The following is a 25,711-nucleotide window of genomic DNA, read 5'->3' on the forward strand; positions in this document are numbered from 1 at the left end:
ACACACTCGATTATGGTGATGTGGCCGGTTGGGCGAGGGGCGTGACTAATTTACCCAGAAAGTGACACGTCCTCATTGCAAACTGTGAAGCGCAAAAAGTTCCAGTGACTCCTGTCCTCGTTTCACTCAAGTCTTCATTCATCTTTATTTCACTTTTACTCCTCATCTGTTTGATATTTTGGTTGCTCGTTCAGGCCACTTTCATCTTGAAAACGCACGTAAATCAATTCATAAAACTTCGCAAACTTGCCAGATTTCCACTCACTGAGATGAAAATACCTCTAGAATCCATGACTGAATCTATAATCATAAGAAGCACCTTCAACAGGGTGGCATCGTATTTTCCAGCATGACTGACAGTGTGCTGGAGGCTGTGTCTGTGTGAATGTGCTAACATGATGCGGTTTTCTAGCTCGGTAAAAGCCCAGCTTCATGCAATTTGATTGATATTGGCTAGCAGCGCACTGTAACCCTCAAACGGCTGTGTGCAGACTTTTACCTCTGCCTCACTCTCCACAGCTGTTTCCTGCCCCAAACTGCTGAAACAGTTTTGTAGCAGGACCAGAGGTAGGCCAACACAAACCAAAGCCTCTCTGTCTGCCACACATGTGTGCGCACACATATATCAACAGGAGCATACCATCCCCACCTCCCTGTGGACTGCTACTGGTCACCTTGCAGCACTTCCTGTTCGAATTGGGTCATTTCCTCTTTCTGTCTGCTGCGGGAGGGTTCAGGCTTTGCTGAGGTTAAAGCACAGGAGGGATGAAGAGATGACAAGGTCAAAGCTTCCTTCCTTTAATCACCTTCAACCTGTCTCTCACTCAAACACATAATACATGTAGAAAGACATGCAGAAGGCTGCTTTTTTGTTCCCTTTTTTTGTTTTTACTTCCAACTGAAGAATGTGTGCACCAGTAGTGACTTTGAAAACTTCATATAAGCCCCGTGTAGCACATTTGTTTGAATTCACATCTGGTCAGAATAAGGCCTTGTGAAACTGTGGGACTCATATAATTCTAAATAGGGGTACATGGTGGTATAAAGGGCTGAAAAACAGGCTTGCGACAGGAAGGTTGCTGGTTTAGCCTGGGAGTAGGAAAAATTCTTTAGTAATGGCAATGTACCCTTGAGCAAGGAACTTACCTGATCCAGGAGGGTAAGAAGTGTATGTTAGGCTGCGGTTTCGCTGGGCAGCTCCCAGATGTGCAATCATTCATTAACGGTAGGAATGTGAGGCAATGTGTTGCTAAAGTCTTTTCTGAATGTAGAAAATGTATAAATGACAGTTACCAGAAAAAAAAGCATATTATATAGTAAATGAAAAAAAAAAACAAAAAACTCAAAAGAGGGATTTGCTCACAGCATCCTGGGAAAACAACATCAAACATAAAATTTTGTGTGTCATACTTGCTGAATAATTTCCCCTCCATCTCTGATGATAAATCAAAACAACTCTAAATGGAGGCTGTTTAATCGCCAGAGACTAAAACAACTGTTTAGAGACAATCCCAAAATGCAGACTGTTGAGGAGAGGAAAATTTTCACGAGAAACACTGGAGAACACTTCAAAGTGGTCCCAAATGAGCAGACTCATAAATGGTTTGCCCCTCAAGTGTGCTCAGTGCAATCACTCTAGTAGCGAGGGTAAAGAAATGAGGCAGATTGTTTGTGACAATTAGGCTGATGCCAGATACTGCCCGCTATGGCCTCCGCAATCACTTGTCCCCATCAGCCAACTCTGTTTATCAGTAATTGCAATTTGGAAAGAACTCTGTGGCGATTAGGCCCAGGGAGTGGTCAGACATAGAGCTTGCCCAGCCCTAAACAAGAGAGCAGTGTTTGGGTAGAGTCTGCACGAGGTCCCACTGAGAGAGAGTTGGGGGGTAAGGGAAAGTGTGAAAGGCAGGAAGGAAGGAAGGAAGGAAAGGAGGAAGGAAGGACGGAAGGAAGGAAGGAAGGAAGGAGATATCAGGAGAGAAGCAAAGGGAAAGACAAATATGCCGCATTGACCCCATCTACTACACTAAATAGTATCTGATCTTTAACCCATCCTGTCTGATAAGGAAGCATTATTTTGCCACATTTTACAGATTTTTTTTCTTTTTGTTATTTGAGAGTAAAATTTATGAAAACCAATGTTGAACACGGTGGGCAATAAGAGAAGACTTTGTCTTCAGAAATGGACTATTGCTAAGAGAAACTTTTCCTTACATTGCATATGGTCATTTTGAAGGAATATGATATATAAAATATGAGTAATTGTTGAAGGCTTTGATTAATCCTGAAAATTGGGCCAACTTCCAACCATGTTTAAATAGCAGGGTCCATAATCTGATCACACTTTTAACATAAATTTCATCAGTAGGTTTTAATTTGTGTACAAGTGCCTTTAGGGTCCCAGAAGCTTCAGCGAGGAACCTCTCTCAGTCAAGTTACTCCCTTCTGCATTCACACACTGTCTCACACACTCATGCGTGACAGACACAAACACAGACTGTTGATATCATATGTAAAGCAGGACCTTAAACTCACCATGTTTGTTGTAGTACCTGTAATCCTTCTTCCTAACACAATTTTCCTTTCTCCTTTTTTACTGATCGCAGAATATTGTTCATACCTCTTCCCATAAAAACTCAGTTTCATATTTGAACATTGCAGTTGGTCGTTGAAATTGTTTAGTGAAACATAGCACAAATACTTTAAACTGGCAGAGACAGAGACCTACGGAGAAAGAGCGTGAGAGATGGAATGAATGTAGCATCTGTTGATGTGACTGAACAGCCATGTGCAGGCAACATGCCTCTCTGTGCATCCCTCCATCTGCATAACACATCAAAGATGGCCAATGTGAAATAAAGTATAGTGTTACCCAAATGTCACAACGATATACATTCATTTCATTTTTCTACTCATTCTTCGAATCAGTTTTCCTGCAAATTAGAGAACATTTAAGGAACATGACTGACATCTAGTGGATTAGTCTATTAGCTGCACACTACCATGAATGTGGTGAATAGTTGTGGTTGGTAGCTGTCATTTCCTGGGATTCACACTACGTGTTGAGAGATGTTGCAGTGCATTAGCACACCAGATGGTGTGAAGCCTGCCGGATTTGAGGCCTAAGAGCTCACCGTGACAATCTAAGGCTGTTTAATGATTCTAAAGCCTGTTTTATTTTGTCTCCTCTCACACTCTCTGTTGTTCTCACTGCCTCTGTTTAACATACACACACATACACAGACAGAGATTTTGATCTATTTGTCAATGTTGACTTAACTGTGGGCGCATATGTAACTGTTAAATAGATAGATAGATAGATAGATAGATAGATAGATAGATAGATAGATAGATAGATAGATAGATAGATGGAGTCTGGGAATCCAATGTGATGGGGGAACCACAAGTGTTACTCAAGGCCTTTTGAAAGCCTTTCTGCCCTTGATGTCCTTTACTGTAGTAAAGTGCTCTATACTGTGCCTTATGCCTTATAACATACAGTGCAAAATGACTGGAGAAAACATACACCATTCATTCATTCTTAAAAGGTCGTAGATTGATGCGTTCACTGATGCAAAGTTAGTCAAAGTAATCATATTTTCTATGTTTTATATTTTGATTTGCTGAAATGAGGAGGTTCATCCTAATTGAAACATTTGGATTGTGTGTTTTTTGTTTTTTGTTTAATTTATGCATTACTTGTAAAATAGTTTCAAATTAACAGAATTGATAAGCATTGGTACAAAGTGAGTATTATAATGTTCCATGTTCCATATGTTTTTTCAGTTTTGAGCAATAAGATAGGGAGTGCTTTGCAGAAAACAAATTGGTTCTTATGTCATGGTAAAGTAATCAGCTAATTTCTGATAGTTTAGGCTATTCTAACAAAGAGAAATTATAAAATAAGCATGGGAATTGAATCTGAATGATTTCATCTGAAACAGGAAGGTGGCTCCATGTTTTTAGTACGCTGGGAACTGTTGAAAATTAATAAAAACATTGTATTACCGATTACAGGCACTCATTTTTCATCCTTAAGCCTAAACCCGGGGGCACAGCGCACACACACACACACACACACACACACACACACACACACACACACACACACACACACAAACAGCTAATCAATGTGAAGTTTGAGCTAGAGCAAAATGGTGAACTTTCAGTCTTGTTCACACCTAAAAATCAATTTAATGTCAAGTTACGCCTCAATGCCAAAGCAAACCAAAACAAATAACAGAAAGACATCAGCAGAGAATTGGAAGGCCAAATAAATCGCCGTTATCAGTTTCAAACAGAGAGAGCCAGTGAATCATCCTATTGCCCAAGACCTTGTTTTTGTACCTTTAATTAGACATTTGCCTTTTAAAAGCCACCAGTTGGCAGCCATGTGGTCTTGAAACGGCCAAAACAAAAACAAAACAGAAGAACGCTGCCCTTAGATCCGTCCACCACTGCTGACAGAGGATATGTGAGATTTTCACCCATTCATCATGTCAGCGAAACTGGAAACAATGCTGAAGCCTACAAACATTTGGACAGCCAGCCACATAAAATACTTTACATGTCAAAGACTACACTGCTGCTCGTTGACCATGTACCTCCCAGGCCATCCTGTCCACCCTCAGTTCATACTACCGTTTTGTCAACACATGTTGCTCAGGAGTACTAAGGTTCTATTCGGATTATAAGGATTGTGGTAGATGAACATAAAATCAGTTGTTAAGTTGTCATGTCTTTTCTTTTCAACTTTTTTAAAATGTATGCTAGCAACAAAAAAAATTCCCCTCTGATATTCATTCATTCATATTCATTCAGATTTTTTCAACTCTACATCTTCCACCAAGCCCTTTCTTGTACTTTCCCCATCCCATCCCATAGCCTTTACGCCCCCCCACCCCCCACCCACACACACACACACACACACACACACACACACACACACACACACACACACACACCATTACCACCGCCGCCACCCCACCCCACCCCCACTCTCACCCCTCCATCCTGTCTGCAGGCTGCCAGGCACAGATAAGGTGTCTTGGCAGGGAGTTGGAGTGCTGTCCTTCGCCTTGCTGAGTGGGAATCCAGGAAGTTGTGTTCACGCTACATCGCTGGAACAATAGGACAGGGAGGGTAAGTAATTGTTATGAAAATGAAAAAAAAGTAGAGGAGAAAATGAGTGTGGGACTATCAAAGTCTTGCCCTGCTGGAAGCAGATATCAAGCTAGCATGGTTTAAGACACAAGGCAATATTTTTTTTTTCTCAGATTACATTGTTTTATGATGTCTATTCTTAAAAGCCCTGTTGTCGTAATGGAAAATCCTCAACCTCTGCTCCACATCAGGTAGATACAATTTTGACTTTCTTTCCTCAGTTTATTTACAAATTTGAGTGCTTCTTCTGTTTAATGCATTTAAGGAACTTATTTTGTAATGAAAATTGTGTAATTTACCTTTCTATTTCTAGCACTTCCCATAATCATCCTGTTCTACTTTTAAGTGATTTTCCACTTCTCTCAAAATACATTTGAGCTATAAAGTGCTACAGTTTGATCTATTAGCATTCGGATAGCAAATCTATTAATAAGAAGAAAAGTAAGAGCAAAGGAATGATATATTTTACAAGTTTAGGATGATTTAAATCAACATGTCACGTGGCTTTACTGTATTCCGGTGCATTGAATCATTGCTCCTTGCAAGATTGTTGAATGTTGGCATAAAGGTCAGATTTCTGACTGTTTTCTAATTCATTCTGAGAGACCTGGATAATATAACACGTAAATACAGAAATCATGAAATGCCATAAAGATATCAAAAATCACTGTGTAAAGCAGCTGCTGAGCTTAGATGTGTGGTGTGGCCACACAAACTGCCATCACCAGCTCTGCTCCCTGTCTGATTTACAGTCAGACCTTAATCAGTGACATGTACAAAAACACACTGTGGTGTACCTCCTTCACACCCTGTCCACATGTACAGACGAACACTTTCACAACTGTAACACTCCACCTTGCTGCTACCTCACCCTGTTCTCTCTTCCTCTCTTCCGGCCAGATAAGCCAAAGATGTACAAGAAGTTGACAATCCACTCAGATGGACAATGTTGCCAGGGCTGGATTGAATATTAGCTCAAGGCACTAGTATTGCTTTTTAAAGGCTCCAGCATGGGGGTTTTGCCCCGTACAGCAATTTTTATAACATCAAAGAATATCTACTTGTTAAGCTGATACGAGTGAAAACATGTGAGTTTTCACACTGCAACCCACATCTGGCCCACTTTCTCTAAGAGGTGTTTTCTTGTTTTTTCACATCATATGACAGAAACACCATGTATGGCCTATGTGTGATATGAATTAATTCACACCATTTGAATTCTCTGTAATGCACGTAGTATATGACCGCAGATGGCGTTGCTCTTCAGCTATCACAAAAATCTGGCTACTTTTTCAATAAACTGTTCATGAAGCTTTGAAACTAAGCATGTATTGTGCAAAACATGGCACAGGCGCACCTGCCAAACTTCTGTCCTTCTCCTCTCCTTCTCCTCCTGTCAGTCACAGTGTTGCCCTTGTCTCACAGGGCCACCTGAATATTGTGTCTTCAAAACAAGCTGCTCTGTAGTTTCCTCCAAATTAGGATTAAATTGAATTGGAACCTTGAAACTGGCAATGCATGATCTTCGTATCTGCATCACATCTTGCTTACAGTACCTCGCCCCAGAATAAGCCTCCAGTACTGTGGTAGGACAGTTCATGTAGTGGCCACCCAACTTGTTTCATATCCAGTCTCTTTTTCAGGCAGGATGGCCTTTCGAAGTCCACTGAGTATTTTTTTCTCTAGCTGCTAACCTCCTCACACCAGTTAAATTGTTATGCTATGGTAGGTTAAACCCTGGCAATCTTGCACGATACCAAAATAAACTGTAGGAACTAAATGCAAATGCTGTCAGAAATAGGTGTGGGTCCTTGCTCTCTCCTCTCCTTCACCACTTCCCTCTGCTGACATGACATAACCTGACGTAATGTCTCTATTCCTAAATCTGCTACCTTGGGACCAAATATATCACTGCTCTTCTATTACTGTCAAATAGCATCTGACCTCAGTTTTCACCAAATACCTCATGAAAATCGAACCCCCCTCACAGCCTGTTTTAAGTGGTTTGGAACTACATAGGCAGTTGGTCAGCTGTAGAGGGCATGGCAGGAAGCCACAAATTTGGGGGTAGAGTTTGAGGGACCACAGCAAGTAAACATTGTAATTTCAAGCATCATCCATGGTGGCTGAATCAAGAATCGATGGGTCACAGTTATGCATGCAGCGTGTTGCATTTTGAGCCCAATAAAAGTTGGATGTACTTTAAAATTTGACCAACAGCCCTACTGAAGCTAATTTCTATTAAACAAGTGAAATCAGATTGCTGACAAAATTATGCTGAAAGGATGGTTATAATAGTTTGAACGTCCATAGAATGCCTACTATGCATCCTTATAAATACAGTATCTCCAGTGGTCACTTCTCACAAACAATTCACTAAGGCAGAAGTCTTCAGTATCACTACTGCTTTTAAACAATACAGTCAGTTTCATGGATTTGGCAAATTCATTAAAAACAGAACAAACTTTACAAGAACCTTAAATCATGAATGTTGTGTGCTGGTGGACCATTCTTCTGGCAAGGCCTGATGTCAGGAGTAGTGTGAGCAGAAAACATTGCGAACAAGGGACGAAGGTGCCTCATCTAAATTTGACAAGAGAGATGAAGCGGAAAGTAGCATCCAAATGTCTAAATGTCACAAAATTGTAAAAACAGTAACTACAGTGTGAAGTCATTATCCAACCACAGCAAAACCCAAGCTTTGAAATAGACCATCATTTCACATCAGAATGATAAAAAACCTCTCATAACCTTCTTCACTTAGCAACCTTATTTCAACTTAATAGAACAACATACTGGTGAAGGATATCCTAAATTAATGACTGACTGAATGAAGTTCAACTTTTTGTTTTTTTGAGTGGTCATGGCACACAAATGTTCCTCAGTAATTGGTTCATGTCTACTAAAATAAATCTCCCGTATTCTCATCAATACACTTCAATTTATGTGAAATGCATTACACTCACCCGACCTCAGTCGTCCCTTATTATAGTAGCATATGTCAGATGAGGGACAAATTCTTCCTGCATACCTTTTATATTCAGTACTGCTGCCATCAAGGGAAGGCAAAACAAACAGGAAAATAGGCAGAGGATGTGAGTGCTGCTTTCCTGGAGCCAAACCAGAGATGCGGTAAATCATAATCCCTGAGCCGAAACTGAATTCACCACACCTATCAAAACCCATTTAGGATCAGAGGCCAGAGGTCCAACCATTTACTATCTGTGAGCTCCCCCTTTTTTCTCCAATCCTTTTCTTTCAGGGGAAGAAAACAGATAAATGAAAGCCAATGCACATGGATAATCCCCGGCGTCTTTCCAAAAAGGAAATTATTATATTTGAAGTTATGAAAGTGCTTCCTGAAGTGAAGGAAATGCACTAGATTTTTAGGCCTGTGTCTTGATCTAAGAAAAACATTAGCAGATGCATACTGGCAGAAAGACAAATATATGCCCTTCCACAATCCTCCCTTTCTCTTACTAGTTTAGCCCCTCCATGTGCATTTTGATTTACAGTATATCTCAAAGAAGAAGAATTTTTTACAAAAAACAGCTAAAGTGGTGGAAAACTCCAAAGGGTCCTTCTGGCCAGAGACGTGAAGGGAGGAAATTGCATTGATTTAAGCTCAGCTTCTTTTGGCGTTTGTCCGCTGTCTTTGTTTTCTCGTTTTTCTTTCCTAAAGTGAGGGCATTTGTTCCACAGCCGCTGGTTTAGATACCGTCATCTAAGATGTTTTTCTTTGTCTCTCATTATATCCACAGTGAGCCGATAAGTGGAAGTGAGTGGCGGCATCTCAGTGCTTTATAAGAGAAACTATAAACTCCAACTACAGACAGCTTTTTTCTTTTGTGGATGAGCCAGAACAGATTTACAAACTGCTGTTTTTATTCATAAATCAAACACAAGAGGGTGCATACAATGAAGATGAAACACTTTCCATAACTGTCTAAAGCTGAATACCACTCAAAGCTTGTAAAATCATATGTCATTTCTGACTGAGGAACATTAACAAACAACTGAGTCATGTAGTAGTAAGTGAACAGTAACAACAGCCATAATGTCTATTGCACTATAGATATTTCTTCTCACTGTCTAGTGAGTGGAATCTGTGATGACAGCCCCTTTGGAGCATTTTACATAATTTTCCACAAATTTATCCCCAGTAAGGACATCACATTCTTCTTTTGAGTTCATAATGAATTCCTAAAAATTAATGATTAATGATAACTATTGAATAGAGTTAATTTTGTCACCTATTTTTAGATTTAGCCTTAGTCCTAAAATGAAAAGTCCATGTGAGTTTTAATCATATTTAGTCAACTTCATCTGTCTTATTGTTATTCATTTTTTCGTGGACTAAAACTCTGGACAGACTAGTTTTAGTCAAAGAAAACACATAAGATTTTAGTAGTTTTAGTCGTCAGTAGATTAGTAGACAAAAACTTTGTCAACATTTTAACCTAGTTTCAGTCAAGACCAAGAATGAAATTTAAGTCAAACTTCAGCATACTTTTTTTCAGGTTGAATACATTCAACTGATTTTAGGTTAAAAGAACTTGTGTTGAAAATTGAACGGAAAATGACAGAATGTGGTAGAGTTGTACTGTGTTTATAAATGTTCGCACACTTTAATTTACATTTATTTGGAAATAAATTATTCACACAAACTGAAGTAAATACGAGACATCGAACTACTAGACTTTATTAAAGCTCTAAATGAATTGTCCACATAAAATACTGTGCATAACCAGCAGATATTGCAAATAGACTACATCATGCTGGCATAGAGCCATTCAAAATGAACAGGACCTGACAAACGTAATGTGTTGTAATAATAATGTGGTATGAAAAAGTTACCATGAAGATAATTAAGGCACACAGTAAGAGAAATGTGCATCCATCCAATCACAAGAAGGAGATTTGGATTACATTTGAAAAAAAGTCTGCTTTTCAAAAGTATATAATTTCATCCCTTCTCAAAAAGAGCATAGAGAAACTTTGTTAATTTATTTTTAAATTCCATTTTAGCCTCCTTTTTTTTTTTTTTTTTTTATTGTATGGAGATTTATATGTAGAGAGTTGGTTTAGGGTTTTCAACGTCTTGTCTTCATCATGGAAAAAAAAAAGTTGTTGAAGAATACATTTCACCATAATTAAATACACAAAACAGCACAAAAGCTCACTGGAGGCTGTTTTTGTTGCATACACCTCCAATTATATAGTATTATTATTACTCTAAATTTTTCAATGAATGAATAAGTGAAAAGAAACTTCAGCCATTGCCATGAGTACATCTCTAGTATAAGGTATACTTTGTTTTTTAGAAATGTTAAGGGAAAATCTATGAGACAGGGGATGGAAGCTGTCACAAGATAAATTTAAGTGCATATTTTTAGCTCCTTGTCTGGAGCTTTTATTCTACCACTCGCTGTTGTTTTCCTCCTGTTTTTATCTGTGTCTTTACAGCTTTGGAATGCTTTGAAGGACAACTGATCCATGATTCCTTGCCACGGCAAAGGGCTTCAGTTTGGAACAACTGATGGCTGCTCCCCCACTAAGTTCACATTGCATCAGCAGGTTTCCCCACCTTCTCCAAGGTAATCACCTAATTTCCTGGGGATGTAAATCCTGCCATTTGCAGCGCTCAACCGCCACAAACCAAGAGACACCCCATAGGGCTTGTTCGACCACCACCGGCATATTCCCCTATTAATCATAGCCGCATGTTGAGGCATCCTCTCTTTGTGTTTCTGCACCACATTCAGGTTATGTAATCGCAGCAACCGTGAAAACCACTGGAAGAGAAGCTTTCAGATGACAGTGCATCGATTTAGCAGTTGGGTAAACAAAGACATGACAGCAAAGAGTCATTTCACTTGAGGAGAATTCTTTTTTGCTTGTCTCTTAGTTCTCTCTAAAGGCTGTAATGTAATTGTTAATGTAAATATCGATCAAAGGAAATATTAATGAACTATAAAAAAATAATGAATTTATTTACATTCAGGTATTTGTTTGTCCCCTTTCTATGGGTTTTCTCACATGAGTTTGAGAAAAAGTTTTTTCAGCTGTATTAAACTGTCATCTTGACTTTCTTTTCACCCACTTTAACATTCTCTTTCCTGGGTGAAACATGAGCCTGCTGCTGCTACAACCTGACATCTTTTAACATATTGGAACAGTTAGGATGGCCTTGATCCCTGTGACCTCTTGACCCTCACTCACCTCTCCACAGAGCCTTGAAGAGATGCCTCATCTGGGGCAACAAAGAAGAGGCAAAGGGTGAGGTGAGGGTGGACATCCAGTGGTTTAGATGTGTCACTGGTCCAACAGACATGCTTGACATTAAGATTAGCATACACATATGCACATGCTGACAGCTGTGCCTGATGTAGCCTCAGGCCCGCTGAGCTCAGGATTGGTTGGTTGGCTCTGTTTGAGACCTTATGCCAGTCTCTGATGGCCCAGAAAAATTCCCTGTGGTTTGCAGTGGTATAATAGAAATGGCTGTATCGCAAAAGCAGCAGCCTCGGCTGTCAGAAGTTGAGATCCAAAGGGAATACCATCCTCCTCCTCTCACCTCTGCTCATTCCCCATTTTCTACTTCTACATAAGCAAAAATACAAACCCTTTAACTGACAAGTTCTCGCTACTGTATAAATATGCCATTACAGCAGAGAAAATGAGGAAGGAAAGGCATGGAGCCGTTGCTACATGGTTTTTTAGTATGGGAGATCACACAGGGGCTGTGGGACTGTTTTAGGTCTTTCCAAGCTGTCGTTTTGAGTCATACATGAAAGCAGAAGAACAGAGTGCGAGCCAGCCGAGCCAGTGGGGGCTCAAGGACTTCGTACTTTGAGTCTCGGTTTCATACCAAGCCAACACCACTTCCTAGCCTAACTCCTCTAGCTGTGTACCTGCCTTCCAGCCATGATCCATTTTCTGTCTGGATCCAACCTACTTCCCTGCATGTCACACTGCTCAGAGCTGTGCTCAGATCCTTTCCCAGTCATTTTGGTTATATCTTTTTCCTCTCTCGTTTCTGCTGTTTTTTGCCTCTCTATTTGACTGACACATTTCACATCACTATCGAGGAGAAAGAAAAAAAATGAAACAACTGCCCTCTTTACCTCTCTTTTCCTCCTTCTCTCAGTCCATTTTCTTTACATTTCCTGCTCCTTTCCTCTCCCTCTTTGTCTACCTCCTCTGCTCCACTTATGCATCTCAGCAGTCTAGATTTCCTTTCCTCAGGTTATAATACTTAGACTGTGAAATCACCCGGGCCCCACACCCCTCCCTTCATTTCTGTGTCCTTCTTTCCCCTTCAACTCCCTTACATCTTTATCTCCCTCCTCTGATCCCCTCCCTCCTCTTACTACTTATAGCCAATCTTTAATATTTATGGCCTCAAAGCTTGAGAAATGGGTGGGGGGACAGGGCTTTAGCTTGCCTGTGATTACTCACGTGTTGTTGGGAACCAAACGAAGTAAGGTGAGGGTTCCACTACAAAGGTTGAGGCAGTGGAGCTGCAGCCCTGCAGAGCAGAACAGAGGCTCCCCAATCTCCTCTGAGCCCCCATACTGAAGTGATTAGGCCACAGGAAGCTGAACCTGACATTGCTGACACTAGGCCCCCCTACCACATCCTGCCTCAACATCCACCCACACCACACGACGCCACCTCTCTATGCTGACACCAGACTCACTGCAGCAGCTACTAGGCTGATTTACCTCTTCTGATATGGTTACAGAGGATGGAAGTGCAGACGATGTAGCAGGACACTCAAAAGAAGGAAGAAAGCCAAGAAGAAACCTGAGATGAGTGAAAAAAAAGGAAAGAAAAATGCATGTGGTGACTGCTTCCTTTATTGTTCCCCTGTCTCATGGTGTGCTGGTAGACTGTGTAAACAGGAAAAAGCAATACAGCCTGCCTATTTTCTGGAAGTGGGGTAACTACTGCAGGTGCTTTTTTGTGGCTTCTGGGATCACATGGATCAAGAACCCTGCGAAAATATGTTTTTTCAGATATGAAACTTTTACTTCATGGGTTTATATGTGGCTCGTGTTCTGCATTATCGCACAATTGGTTTCCTATCTATCTGAAAAAAAAAAAAATAAATAATAATAATAAAAAAAAGATTAACATTATTTAAGCTTCCAATAATAATTAAAAAAAAACATGCCACAAGTTTCAAATTCTCTTCACCAATCTAACGCATTTTAGCTTTGCATTTATACAATACAAGATGCAATGTCATAAAATGCATGATAGTTCAAGTAAACAATTGAGTGATTAAGATAACCTTCAGGACAGAGCACTACTGCCCTCTTGTGTTTGGGGGTGGAAAGGGCAGAATCAAGAACATGGAAATTTCTCTGTTTCATCTATACTTTGGAGATACTTAATGGAATTACAAGTGGGATAATGTTGATTTCACTCACTCACTCACTAACTCACTCACTCACTCACTCACTCACTCACCTTTTCACTCAAAAGATAACAGAGAATAAATAATATCAAAAACATTATTTTTCTTTTTTCTTTCCACAACTTGCTTTATTAGCTTCTTAAATCACCAGCGGGTAGGATTTGGGAAGGATTTCACTGTACATTGGACTTCTTCTATTTGCACATCAGAGTACAAGAAAGTATGGTTTCCATTCTGCATACATATTCATAGCATCCAAAAATTAAAATTGAAATTGTATGTTTATTCATTTGAATTATTTATTCAAATTAATAAGGTATATTTTGAATAAATGCTTTTGGTCACATTCTGGTTGAATTAGGCACATGTAGGCATAGAAATTTTGATGAATCTTTGATGAGCACTCAGCAAATCTCAACCTGGCTCTAACCAAAATCTCCAGATAAGTCCTGCCTCCTATTGTAGCTGTTATTTGTTCTCTCCCTCTGTCTCTCTCACACTCCCTTTCACTAATCAAAATGTGTCTCTCACTTTTTTTAAGTAGTGATTGCTCGCTGTTTGACTCCTCTCTCCGGTGAAAGTGTTTCATTTCACTAATGCAGAAGTGAAACCAACTCCATTTAAAAAGGGGAGTCTTACTGATTACTCAAAGGGCCGTGGGAATAATCAAAACACTGCAAGAGTCTGCGAGGAATACAAACTCCAGTTAAGAACAAAGGAAATGGAAATCAATGGCAAGATATGCAGATTTTTTTGACAGCTCGACACGCAAATAATCTTTTGGGAGTTTGCCCTCTGTTGCCTTTGCCAGGTTATAATAATAAATGAGCTGGGAAATATAAAATACGGTATAATGAAGAAAGGGCGCAGCATTACATCTACTTAGTTTTGTGAGAAGGCGTTCCAAAATAATCAATAAAGAATGCACTGCATTTCAAGCAAGGCTAAGTATCCTGAGGCATGGTCATATCTATAAGTGCACATCTACAAACCTCGAGATTGAATTTAAAGCTAAACATTGTATTATTTAAAAGCTGCAGTTTATGTTTTATGCGCAGTTGTATTTGTCAGTTTGTCGACACTTGAGAAGCTTGAGGAAGGTCTCCATCTTATGGGCGTCTTTCTTGAAGCAGCTGAGTAGAGTATAATCTCTCATAACAGAGTCCAGCATCTCTGGCTGCACATCATACTGGAATAGGCCTTGTTCACTGGAGGTTGTGGTCAACATCCCCTCATCCAACATCTATGTCACAACATTTGGAAACATGATGGAAATATTTAGAAAAGAATAAAAAAAACTGGAGTGTATTGTCTATGAAGGGTTATAAAGAGAGAAGGTGAGTTCTGATATGCAATGGTAGGAATGATAATGTAGCTAATTTACCTAAGCTTTTGATTTGCAAAATTATTACTATGGAACTTAAACCTGATTTATGATTGTAATATTACATCTATAGTGATTTGACCCACCTTCTTGATAAGGACCACAACCCCTTGCTCCAGACTGATAAGTTTCTCAGACACCCACTTGGTCTTGTTGAGCAGCATGTCTGGAGCATCATCGTAGCGATCAAGTGTGGTCTGCAGGTAGACCAAAGGCTCAATCCACGACTGGACCAGCATCAGCACAGAGTGGAGCAACCATTTATCCTGCAGGGCACACGGATGAAGAGTTGATACAAATGAATGAATCAGTGAATTAAAACATACTGAACCCAAGGTCTTAAGCATAAAGATAATATAAAAATAGGCTACACCACAAAACATTACGCAACGCAACAGAACAAAACAAACAGTTGTACTGACGATGTAATTTGCGTAATCCTGGGAACGTTTGTATTTGTATTGAGCAGCAGCCAGTTGCGCTTCGGAAATTGTGTTAGAAAGTCATGAACTAGAGTAATCAAGATAGACTGAAGCAAGGCTTGTCAGCTACCAAACACTCAGCAACAAAAGGAGGTTGAAATGTCATTGATGAGGCAATTGAGTCTGCTTAAATTCCACTGAGCAGAGCAGACTTTAAAGCAGAAACAAATGACCACCATACAAATGGCCATTCAACTGCGGATCAGGCAAAATTTCAACAGAAAGGGCAGAGGATAAATTACTGACATAGAGAGGAGACTTGCAGTATGTGCAGTCTCAAAGATCGCATTTACTCTTACAGTGATGACATAACTTTCAACCAGCGGTTGCAATTTTTTACAATATTTTTACAATATTTTTTGTACTTGGCCTTTGTTGGTTGAAAGAGGATCATTGTAGAGCTTCACGTTAACCAAATTACAGTTCACATCAGACACATCACCCATCACTGGCCTTTGGCTCAATTTATTTTCCACCCTACTGATCAGGTTGACCTTTAGTAGAAAAGCCTGTGCCTTGCTGGACAGTAGCCATAAACGCAGGCACAAACAAGAATGTTTTGAAATGTTATACAGTCATGCTTATTTATGAAATTTGAGGACCTTTTTATTTTTGATCAGTGCAAACATCCCGTCACTCAGCAGCTGACAGGGGTTCACTTGCACAACTTGGACACTGTTATTGCAAAAGAAGACTTGAGCTATTAGCACCAGTGCGGGCTGCAAAGTGAGCAGAGGTGTGCATGCCAGCATTCATGCACCAACACCACCCAAAAGCATGCACACACGCAGATATGAATACGCATAGACTATAATTGTTAACATGCACATAGTCAACCAGATTCAGTGATATACCCACAAACACACAGACTCTTAATAGATTAAGATTTAAAGCCCTGACAAAGGAAACAAAACAATTCTGTGGTGATCAGTGTCCATGTACTTACAGATATCTGTTGGATTTCACTTTTGGAGCTCGGGATGGGTAAGGCTTTGGTGATGCATGCATAGCCCACCTGGTTCCTCTGGAGCCGCAATGGAAAGGGGACAAACATGTCCTCCTATACAAGCACGGGGGTAAAAAAGCATATGAAAATACACACATATACACACCCATAGAGTACATGCATGTGCAGACATGCTCTACAGATATGCGTTACAATACTTGTGACGACTTTTACTGACTGACCCATTTATCCTTAAACCTCTATATCAAAATGGAAGATCACAAGCAGGAACATCCCCATATGTATTTGTTTTTGGAATTGTATTTGGTTAAGGCAATATGTTGAAACGGCTACACTCTAGTCCTAACCCTCATACAGAATAGAGGAGAAACACAGCACTGTAGTGGATTTCTCTTACTGATTTGAAAACCTTTGGTTGTCTTAGGTTTAAAATTTCAAGAAAGCAGAATGGCAGACACACAAAAAGACACATGAGGAAAAAAGATGACAAAAGCTTCACCAGTCTTGGCAACTGGAGACAAAACAGAGGCACATTTTGTTTCCCATCTTGTTTCATCTGTGGACCCAGTGCAGTGTCTTCACAGTAACAAGCTGTACATCATCCCATTTCAAAGACCATTTTGGATCTTGAGCTACAGAGTGAAAGGGATTCAACAGGCTGCAAAAACCTGTACTCTCACTGCTGCAGTATACCATTATCACATTTGTATTACTCCACTGTAGGCCTGCTCCTTCAATAAAATATCTTAGGATTACTTTGAAACCGGGCAGTGAGGTGATGATCATTTCAGAATCAAAAGCAAAGAACACAGAGTATCCAACAGAAAGTGTCAGTGCATTTGGTCCAACATATAGTGAAATAGACCAACAGAAAGTTCCTTTTCACTCATTGTAAGATTCAGTCCAAGTGTTGCTAGATTGCATGCTAAAAAAATAATTGAGTTTGGAAAATGTAGGGCAAGGTACTGAGACTATAACCAATGAACAATGTCTTTTAAATAACATTTTAGCATCGGCATATTAGAAAAAAACACAATCTCATTGCTCTGTGGATGACTCCATTTTACTGCATAAGAAGGTTTTTTTTCTTCTACATGAAAAAATGGACAGTTTCTCAAACGTAAAATTTAGAAATGCTGTCACTGTAGCCTTTGCTTAGGGCTACGCTTCTACAGCACTGCTTTTCAAAATGCCGATTTCACCTTTCATAAAAAAATATTTTAAAAAAGTAACTGATGCCCAAAAGCTTCAAATAAGACCCCTGTAGGTAACAGGTTTATTTTAATTGCACCGCAGCTGAATCCTCTCAGTCTAGTCACAATGAAAATGATTTCCTATTGTCATGTGATGCTCAGTGTGAAGAGTGATTCAGTTTCTCCTGAGGCTATATTGTTAAGAGTATTCTTCAAGAGCTGGATACGACAGATCTGCTGAAAAATGTTTCCCATACAGTGAACAAGTGTGAAGATTCGTGTTGGGATATCGCTCGGTTTTACTCACAAACAAAGAACATGATTCTTCTGAGACACGGTAGATGAGCTCAGCATGCTGGATGACCCGGTCTAGAAGTTTTTCTTGGGAGATGGAGGGGCAGCGGGAGAGGCTGCCCTGCTCCTCCTTACAGTCTAGTGGGATGCTTACAGTAAGCAGATAGGGCCAGAGCAGTACAGCCCATACAGCCCGATGCTTGACTGAAGACAAACACATGCACACATATGTAACCAATGTTCATATGTAATTACTCACTCAAACATGCACGAAACACAAAACCTTAGCATCCTCTGTCTCTATTATTTGCTTTAGTACTGCTTGATTTACTGTCCTCAGACCACAAAAATGAAAATCACTGCACAAATAAATAAACTGAAACTGTCTGTTAACTACACATTTAAAAAACTTATCCCAAATTTTCTTTGTCTTGAAGTGTGATGAATTACCTGTCATCTTGTGCATTTTGTCAGTATTCTTCGAGTCTTTCTTGCTTTTCTGTCATGCTGACTTCTTTTATAAACCCTGACCAGGCCATGAATAAAGGAAACAGTCATTTTGGTCTTGCGTAGGTTCTTGTAAAAAGATACCAGTCTTCCCAAACCAACACATTTCTTTTCTCATGCATAATACCAAGATGGTAACTGTAGCCAGGCTTGCTAGGCCCAAATATCTTTGTTCCTAATTTAAAGTCGCAAACTGGGAATTTTTATAAATTTATATGGATAACTGAAATCTCTTATGCGACTTCAATATAAAAATAGATCAAAATAAATGTTTTGTGTGATTTCATTCTATCAAAAATCCTGATACCATCGGCCAATAATCCAAGAAAAAAGACTGAGACTGATTAGATTTATCAAACAAAAGCTAAAAGAGGGAATGAGCTGAAAAATCCTTCTTTTCAGCTGAGGTAAGTATGTAATGTAGATTTAAACATGGATGACGAAGAAGGCTCCGGAAAAGACAGCGTAGAACTGTAACAGACACAACAAAAAGGGGCCGAATGAATGGGAGAGTCAGAAATCACTGGGATCTAACAAAACCCTTCAAATCTTCTTTTTTTTGACATCCATATTTTATTCTGCTCAGAAAACCAAGGGTGTCTGAGAGTAGCTCTACCCAGAAGCTATGATGTCCCAGTTGTAATGACTGTGTTTAGCTGTCGTGGAAGGAAGCACATATTTAGTAGTAAGCCATGGCTGCTTGAAACAGTGCCAGCCTAGGTAGGCGTACAGGACTCCATTAAACACTCCATTCTGCTATTTCCTTTTTTTTTGCCCAGATAATATTTTATCTGTCCCTTAAATCACTTCAGTTATTAGTCTAATCCAAGTGGAAGATTACTGGGTTTGCATTGTATGTCACTTTATGATCATAAATACATCCATCTGTTTTGGATAAATATTATAGGACGTTTCCGTCTCGTAGACACAGGGAATAAAATAGTCTCTTATTGTTCGGTATAAGCCATAATTATACATGTATAACTAGAATAACTAAGGATATTAAATAAGAACCGGGAAGCGAGGGACAACATTCAAGAAGCTTGAGCCCAAATGTCTATTTCTGTGAAGCATGTTTAAGGATAAGCTAAAGACAGACAGCAGCTGATGGGTGTTGTGTTACCGAACTCGACGTCACAGAGCTGGTTCCTATTCATGCATCTTAGAGACACCTGAGGCCTCATGTCACGTATGTCAACTTGTTTAATATGAAACATTGTTCTCTCCTTATCACCTTTCTTTCACTCCTCAGGCTTTTCCCTCTCCACTTCCTCGGAGAGTTAGCAGATTTTCAAACTTAAGCACACCTCTCCAAAAGACCTCCTCAACCTCCTTATGCTAAATCCTGTTTAATGCACACAGACACTAAGAGAACTGTGAAAACTGTATGTTGGTAAATTTACAAAACACTCCAATTCATGGGATAGCAACCAAGTCATAGTTGTGATTACAACACTGTATGGTATTTTTGCTCAGTCTAGTCTGATTTGGATATTGGCCAAAAAGGTATTTGTAGTCTTTGTAGCACAACCTTAAACAGGTTTAACCTATTTTCCTGTTCATGCTAGATTCTATAAATTCACCTTTGAGGTAATTAATGTAAGTGCAATCTTGTTCTGTGCATCCACACTTTTTAACCACTGCTCTTTGCACACATCAATGAGAACATGCATGGAAATAAATCAAAGCTAGAAACTGTCTGTTATTACCAGTATTCTGATGTAGTGGTAATAATAATAATAATAATAAGTTTATAGCACCTTTCATGCAAAGATGCCCCCCAAAAATCCCAAATTTCTCAACAAAACAGTTCAACGTCAATTTCAGGCTCAAGACAAAAACCAAAATAAACAATAACAAGAAATAAAACATTTGATAAACAACATTTGCAATAACCAACAGGAAAAACTGATGTCAATGGCAGAGATTAAAATTCAAGACTTTCCAGATAGCCTGGTAAAAAAAAGCATTTCACCCTCATTCTGAGTTAAAAATTGCCCAATTTTGCCATTATGTTTGTTATGTTTTTCTGACCTTATTAAAATGGAGAATTAAATTTAATGAATGATTGTCTGGTATGAAGAATCTTGTCCATGATATAACCGCAACAAAAAGTAGTGAATATCATTCTAAAATGAATTCTCTGGGAATATTTGTTTGATTCCCAACACTGAAATCTTGCTGAACATACAACTTTATACACAATAGGTTCTAATTCTGCTTCACAAATACGTGGCCAATAATTTGTCGACTGCAAGCAAAATATACGAAAGCTTTTAGATGTGTAGTTAGCTATAAAAGCAGCTACATTCAAACTGCTTCCATCTAACCTTGCAGTGCATGCCAATCCCATTATACACTGCCGTTTATCAGCAACAATTGGGAGTGCAGAGCTACTGGTTCCTAAATGATGCACCAACACCTTATTTTGAATTAATTTACAATACATTAAAATCTATGTGTTGGCAACATTCACTATTAACTAATAACTTGTAAATGACTCCAATTAGTATAATAATGTGTTAGTGATTAAAACTTCTCACTATTGTGGGCAGTAGCGCATGAGCACAAATACAGTTTTTGACAGACAACCAGGTGAGTTGTTTAAATATTTGCTTTAAAGTTATTTAATTCATAGAACTTCATGTGTCAGTCCTATGATTCTTTGAGTAGTATCCCACAAGGAAGTGGAGCAGGGTAGACCATTTGTACAATACCAGGGTGCACTGTACTGCCCATGTATAGGCCCCAGTGTATTTACATATATGTCTATACGACAAGAGGAATCTTGTATTTCACTTCTGTAGAAAAACAGGAAGATTCCACACATGTTTCTCAGGGGATAACTGCTGGAATTTCCTTCATAGCCATTCCTTAACTATTTATCCAGAGTTTCTTGGATCTGTAATGATTAATGTAACATAATTATGAGATGACGGACTTTATCTCTTCACTTGGAACTAAACCCAGGGGCCTATGCTCTCCAGTAACTGCATCATGTGTCTTGTCAGTGCCTGTGACTTAGAGTTTCACTCATATAAATTGACACTAACCTCAACACAGGCTTGATGTGGCTTTTTGAGACATTGGTAGCTCCTGCGTCCCAAAAGGCTTGTGCAACATTCAAGAAAGTTTTTGTTAACCAGCTTTACAGCTTGTCTTTGTAGGAAGGTTGTATGAGTACAAGGTTTCTCATTATGCTTTAACTTTGACCGCAAATGTGCGACCGCATGGTGAGCAAGTTGTTTTTCTGTCTGATTGTGGTTTATGGGCTTACAGGCTCTGTCGATGAGTCTCCCTTTGGTTTTGGTTTGTTTTGTGGCTTTGGATCTAAGGTCATGGTGTGATCCTCGTCAAAAACTCCACTCATTTCTCAAAAGTTTTGTTTTCTCCCACACTCTGCACCTCTATGCCCAATGTGTTTCACTGGCACACTTAGAACACTGGCAACATTTGACTTTGTCCTGCTGGCCGGCCATGTGTTGCCTTTTTGGTCCCCTAAAGTATTAGCAAGTAAATTTTGTTTGGTTATCATCAGCAGTCTTTGACTCCTGCTGTCTAATTTTTAAGTAATAGTACTTAGCCTGTGAGCCAAGGAGTATTTTTTTTGGTTTGTTTGTTTTGTTTTCAGACTGCTTTCAGACTTGTTCAGCAAGAAGCCTTTATCTTTTGAGCCCTGGCATTTTCATTGTAATGAGTAATTTGCTTTTTCACAGCAGCAGCCCATCACTACTATTCTCATCTTGCCGGTACATTTTCATCTCTGCTCTTACATTGTCATATGGCAGACCTGTGTTGGTGCACCGGAAGCCCTGACGCTAAACTAATCCTTCAATATATCTCATGGCAGATGGGTACGTTCAGATGCGTACAGATGTTTCACCAGACCATTACACAGCTTTTATTAATTACTGATATAATACAGTGGTATCTTCTGTGTGTAATGGTCTCTTAATATTTGTCTAATAGTGAATTGGGAAAGATCTTTTTTTTTCTCTAAATAGCTCCATAGACTCAGTCCAATGCGTGCAATAACTGCTTCCACAATTTCCTTTGCAGGATATTGCTGCGCTAGACTACTTACAGACTGGTGTTTACGGTTCCCTCAGTTCATAGTGTCTGTTGTATTTGTCTAAGTAGCACGTCCATTTATTCCGAAGGCTTTTCGGAAGCCACTGAAAAGCACTGCGATTCTGCCCATTACCCCTGCAATGATAAAAGCTGTTCATGTTGCCCTGTGGGTTATGTTGGCTGAGCCTCCTCCTCATTGATGGCAGGTGATTTACAAAGTGGCGCTGTTCTCGTTTCCTATCTTGTAAGATGTCTCCAAATCTAGACACACATTTTTCTTATCTCTGCAATAAGTTGTCACTCTAACTAAAAGATACAATGTGCTTTACAAGAGAATGACAAGTTTTGCTTGTAATGTCTTTATAATATTTACCTGTAATTTTGCATTACTCACAATCTCGTTAAACTTCCATCACAGCCAGTCCAATCCACTTTAGTTCAGTTCCCACAAGCAGCTATTCTGGGTAGGGTGACATATTGCGTCGCTAAGTACTCAACAACATTTAAAAATAACAACATAGATTTTTGTTTCAGCTAGATGACAGCTCACTTAAAGGGTATATCTGGTGATATTCTATATTACTCTGACTTTCCACAAATCCCATGAAAAGACCAAAACCAACACCGAATTGTATTAACTAAAGCCTGATGTAGGTTATTCCACTGTGAAAAAACATTAATGAATCACATCTTTGCACCAGGTGACATGATCCTTTATTACTACAAATGTGGACACTGATGTTTTTTTTTTTTAAATTATTTTCCCACATACACAATCCATGGATAAAAAGAGATCCCAACAAATACACTCTTTACTACTGCCTGAGTAACATCTGCTGCAGTGCCCAGCTGTTTTAGGAAACTACTTGTGTTTTTTTTGTTGTTGTTTTTTTTTAAGTGAAACTATATATTTATGGCCTGTTTTTAAAAATGTACACTCTCACTACAAACAAATGGGCTTGTAGCTGAGTGTCACAGACAGACTGGGGGAGTGGGAACGTTTTGAGAGACAGACATGTTGCTGGTTTTGGTCTTTTTATAGAATTTGCTGACAATAAGACAATTCTATAATATTGCCAGCCTTTAACATTGTCTACTGCACTCGCACGCCTGTTACAAGTTTTCTGTTTTTTTCAAAGAGTTATAGTTCTTTTCATCTCGGTGGAAACTTTAGGAAACTTATTTTACAATTTTACAAGCAAGACTTACGCTCCATATTTGCAGCGGTACCAAGCTTATCACAGACATATTACAGACTGATTGTACTCATCTTTTAGTGGTGTACCAAAGACAGCTTATCCCTCCACCTTCTGGCACTTTTGATTATTCTGAACAGAATATAAAGGATAACACTGAATAGAATTTTAAATCAGACCAATTTAATGTGTATTATTTTAAACTGAAAAATATGTGGCTTCTGCTTACAGAATTATCTGCTTAAATATTATTTAGTGTTTCCACACACTAACTTACAATTCTAATTTCATTATTAAATTATTAAAGATGAGTGAGCCTTCATACATTTCAGTGTTAAAATTATGTTTTGTTGTTTTACTGTTTCATTCACACATACCAGGTGTATTCACCCACGGGTCCAGTCTCTTTGCAATTTTGTAACTTCATTATAATCTGAAGCAATTTCTGGTTGGAATCAAAGGTGAGAATTGTATTTGCCAAAGCGACTTGTAAAGATATGCATTAATCAAAATACATGAAGTGGGGAAATTGTGTTAGATGGCAGAAAACCACTCTTTCTATTTGCAAAAACAAGTCCCTATGTGATATCATGTCTGACACCTACAGCATGTAGTGTGTTATCTTAATTTCAAAGCAGTCCATCTGGGAAAAAGGGAGTTGGTTCATGAATCGAAATGAATATATTCAAATAGGAAAACAGACATTTATTTATGTCTTAAATCTGAAATAACAACAGGGAGTGTAGCATGTAATCCCAATATTACAGCTGTATTTTTTCCCCAAATGTGATTGCCATTGCATTAAACTGTGCTCTAGATTCCACAGACTATAAAGTGTTGCAATATTTAGATTCACTTGTCCATTCTGATTTTCTTTCAACCTCCACCATGGAACGGTTTTGCTGAGCGTACTGTGCATGCTCTTTGTCTGCGGCAGCATTCAGAATTACGCACATTCTAACATCTGAAGGATCTATTGATGTCCCGCTGTACAATTTCTCTGGCGCATCTTACCATACCCAGCCCTGATAGCGTGAGGCCGCTGCTGGTTGCTCCTATCGTACTTTGTGGCACAAGACAAGCACGGTGCAAGGATCACATTGTCACGCCACAATGTTGCACCGTATGTTATTCTCTCTCCAGGGGTCCTTGACATGCACAGTGTACCTAATTGAAAGTCATGCCTCACGAAGATTCAGTTTGTTTGATGCAAAAATCCCTTCAGTACTTAAAGTATACTCTTTTTGGTTTGTGGTAGGTCAAACATTTGATTGTCTATGTGACACATACCGTACATGACTTTCAAACCGTTAGGTAAATAAAAAACTCGGCTGAATAAAACATGTTATCTTTGCCTCTGAACAATATCTTGACATAAAGCATCAATATACCTTTCTAGTTAGAAAGAGATTTCTTCGCCTTGTCCTTCATCTTCTGTCCTTGCCTGCAAGAGTATAGGCTCACTTTATCCTATCATGCAGTATGTTGGGAAGAGTACACACATACATATTAATCACCCTGGTTTTGACTGACTTCTCCTGCTTGCTGAGGGTTGATTGGGAGCTCTGTTATTGGGACATAGTGCTCCCTTGTTTGATGATGGAAAGAGTGTGAGTATCGTATGTGTACGCGCATGCACGTGCGCGTGTGTGTGTGTGACAGAAAAAGACGAGAAAGAAGACAGCGGTTGATAAATTAGAATGGCCATATATATAGTATTTTGGGTATTTCATGTTCATTTTTGTTCAAATGTATATACAAGCACACCTCTAATTCATTGTTGAATTAGAGGTTCTTTTTTACAAACCCCCTTTTTTTTCCTCAAAAGTCCTGTTTGTCAATATCTCTTCTTCAGAGAGATAAAAGCTTTTACAGGGATTCAGTTCATCATCTGTGTGCATCAGTCAGTAGACGATATAACAGTGTTTATGCATGGTATATATAGATTGTACATTTCAGTGCTTAAGAATGAAAAGGGCTCAGCAGTTTCAAGCAGCATGGCTATAGCTGATGCCTGCTTTTCTTACCA

General features: G+C 39.1%; 1 protein-coding gene and 2 long non-coding RNA genes across 3 annotated transcripts; 1 reads left to right on the forward strand and 2 right to left on the reverse strand.

Annotated features, from left to right (window-relative positions):
• Nucleotides 1-5,017: 5,017 nt before the first annotated feature.
• LOC120792494 lies at nt 5,018-8,155 on the reverse strand. Its single transcript, XR_005707823.1, has 3 exons — nt 8,130-8,155; nt 7,640-7,746; nt 5,018-5,120 (listed from the first exon to the last, which is right to left on the reverse strand). It is a non-coding gene; the product is annotated as an uncharacterized LOC120792494 (long non-coding RNA).
• On the forward strand, nt 5,049-11,045 carry LOC120792493. Its single transcript, XR_005707822.1, has 4 exons — nt 5,049-5,142; nt 5,277-5,354; nt 10,630-10,760; nt 10,929-11,045. It is a non-coding gene; the product is annotated as an uncharacterized LOC120792493 (long non-coding RNA).
• A 3,591-nt stretch (nt 11,046-14,636) lies between these two features.
• smtla (somatolactin alpha) lies at nt 14,637-18,128 on the reverse strand. The gene is made up of 4 exons (XM_040131101.1): nt 17,922-18,128; nt 16,401-16,514; nt 15,059-15,238; nt 14,637-14,831 (listed from the first exon to the last, which is right to left on the reverse strand). The coding sequence occupies exons 1-4, from the start codon at nt 18,126-18,128 to the stop codon at nt 14,637-14,639; spliced, it is 696 nt and encodes a 231-aa protein (XP_039987035.1).
• Nucleotides 18,129-25,711: the final 7,583 nt, after the last annotated feature.

This window comes from Xiphias gladius, chromosome 7 (genome assembly GCF_016859285.1).
Source record: "Xiphias gladius isolate SHS-SW01 ecotype Sanya breed wild chromosome 7, ASM1685928v1, whole genome shotgun sequence".
Taxonomy (NCBI): domain Eukaryota; kingdom Metazoa; phylum Chordata; class Actinopteri; order Istiophoriformes; family Xiphiidae; genus Xiphias; species Xiphias gladius.

Bases quoted from the DNA above. Each gene is read 5' to 3' on its own strand.
- smtla (XM_040131101.1), bottom strand. From the start codon at position 18,128: ATGTGTTTGTCTTCAGTCAAGCATCGGGCTGTATGGGCTGTACTGCTC. The intron at 15,239-16,400 runs GTAAGTACATGG...TGTGCCCTGCAG, and splicing joins GTGAAATCCAACAGATATCT to GATAAATGGTTGCTCCACTC. The intron at 14,832-15,058 runs GTGGGTCAAATC...GTTGTGACATAG, and splicing joins TTGTGGTCCTTATCAAGAAG to ATGTTGGATGAGGGGATGTT.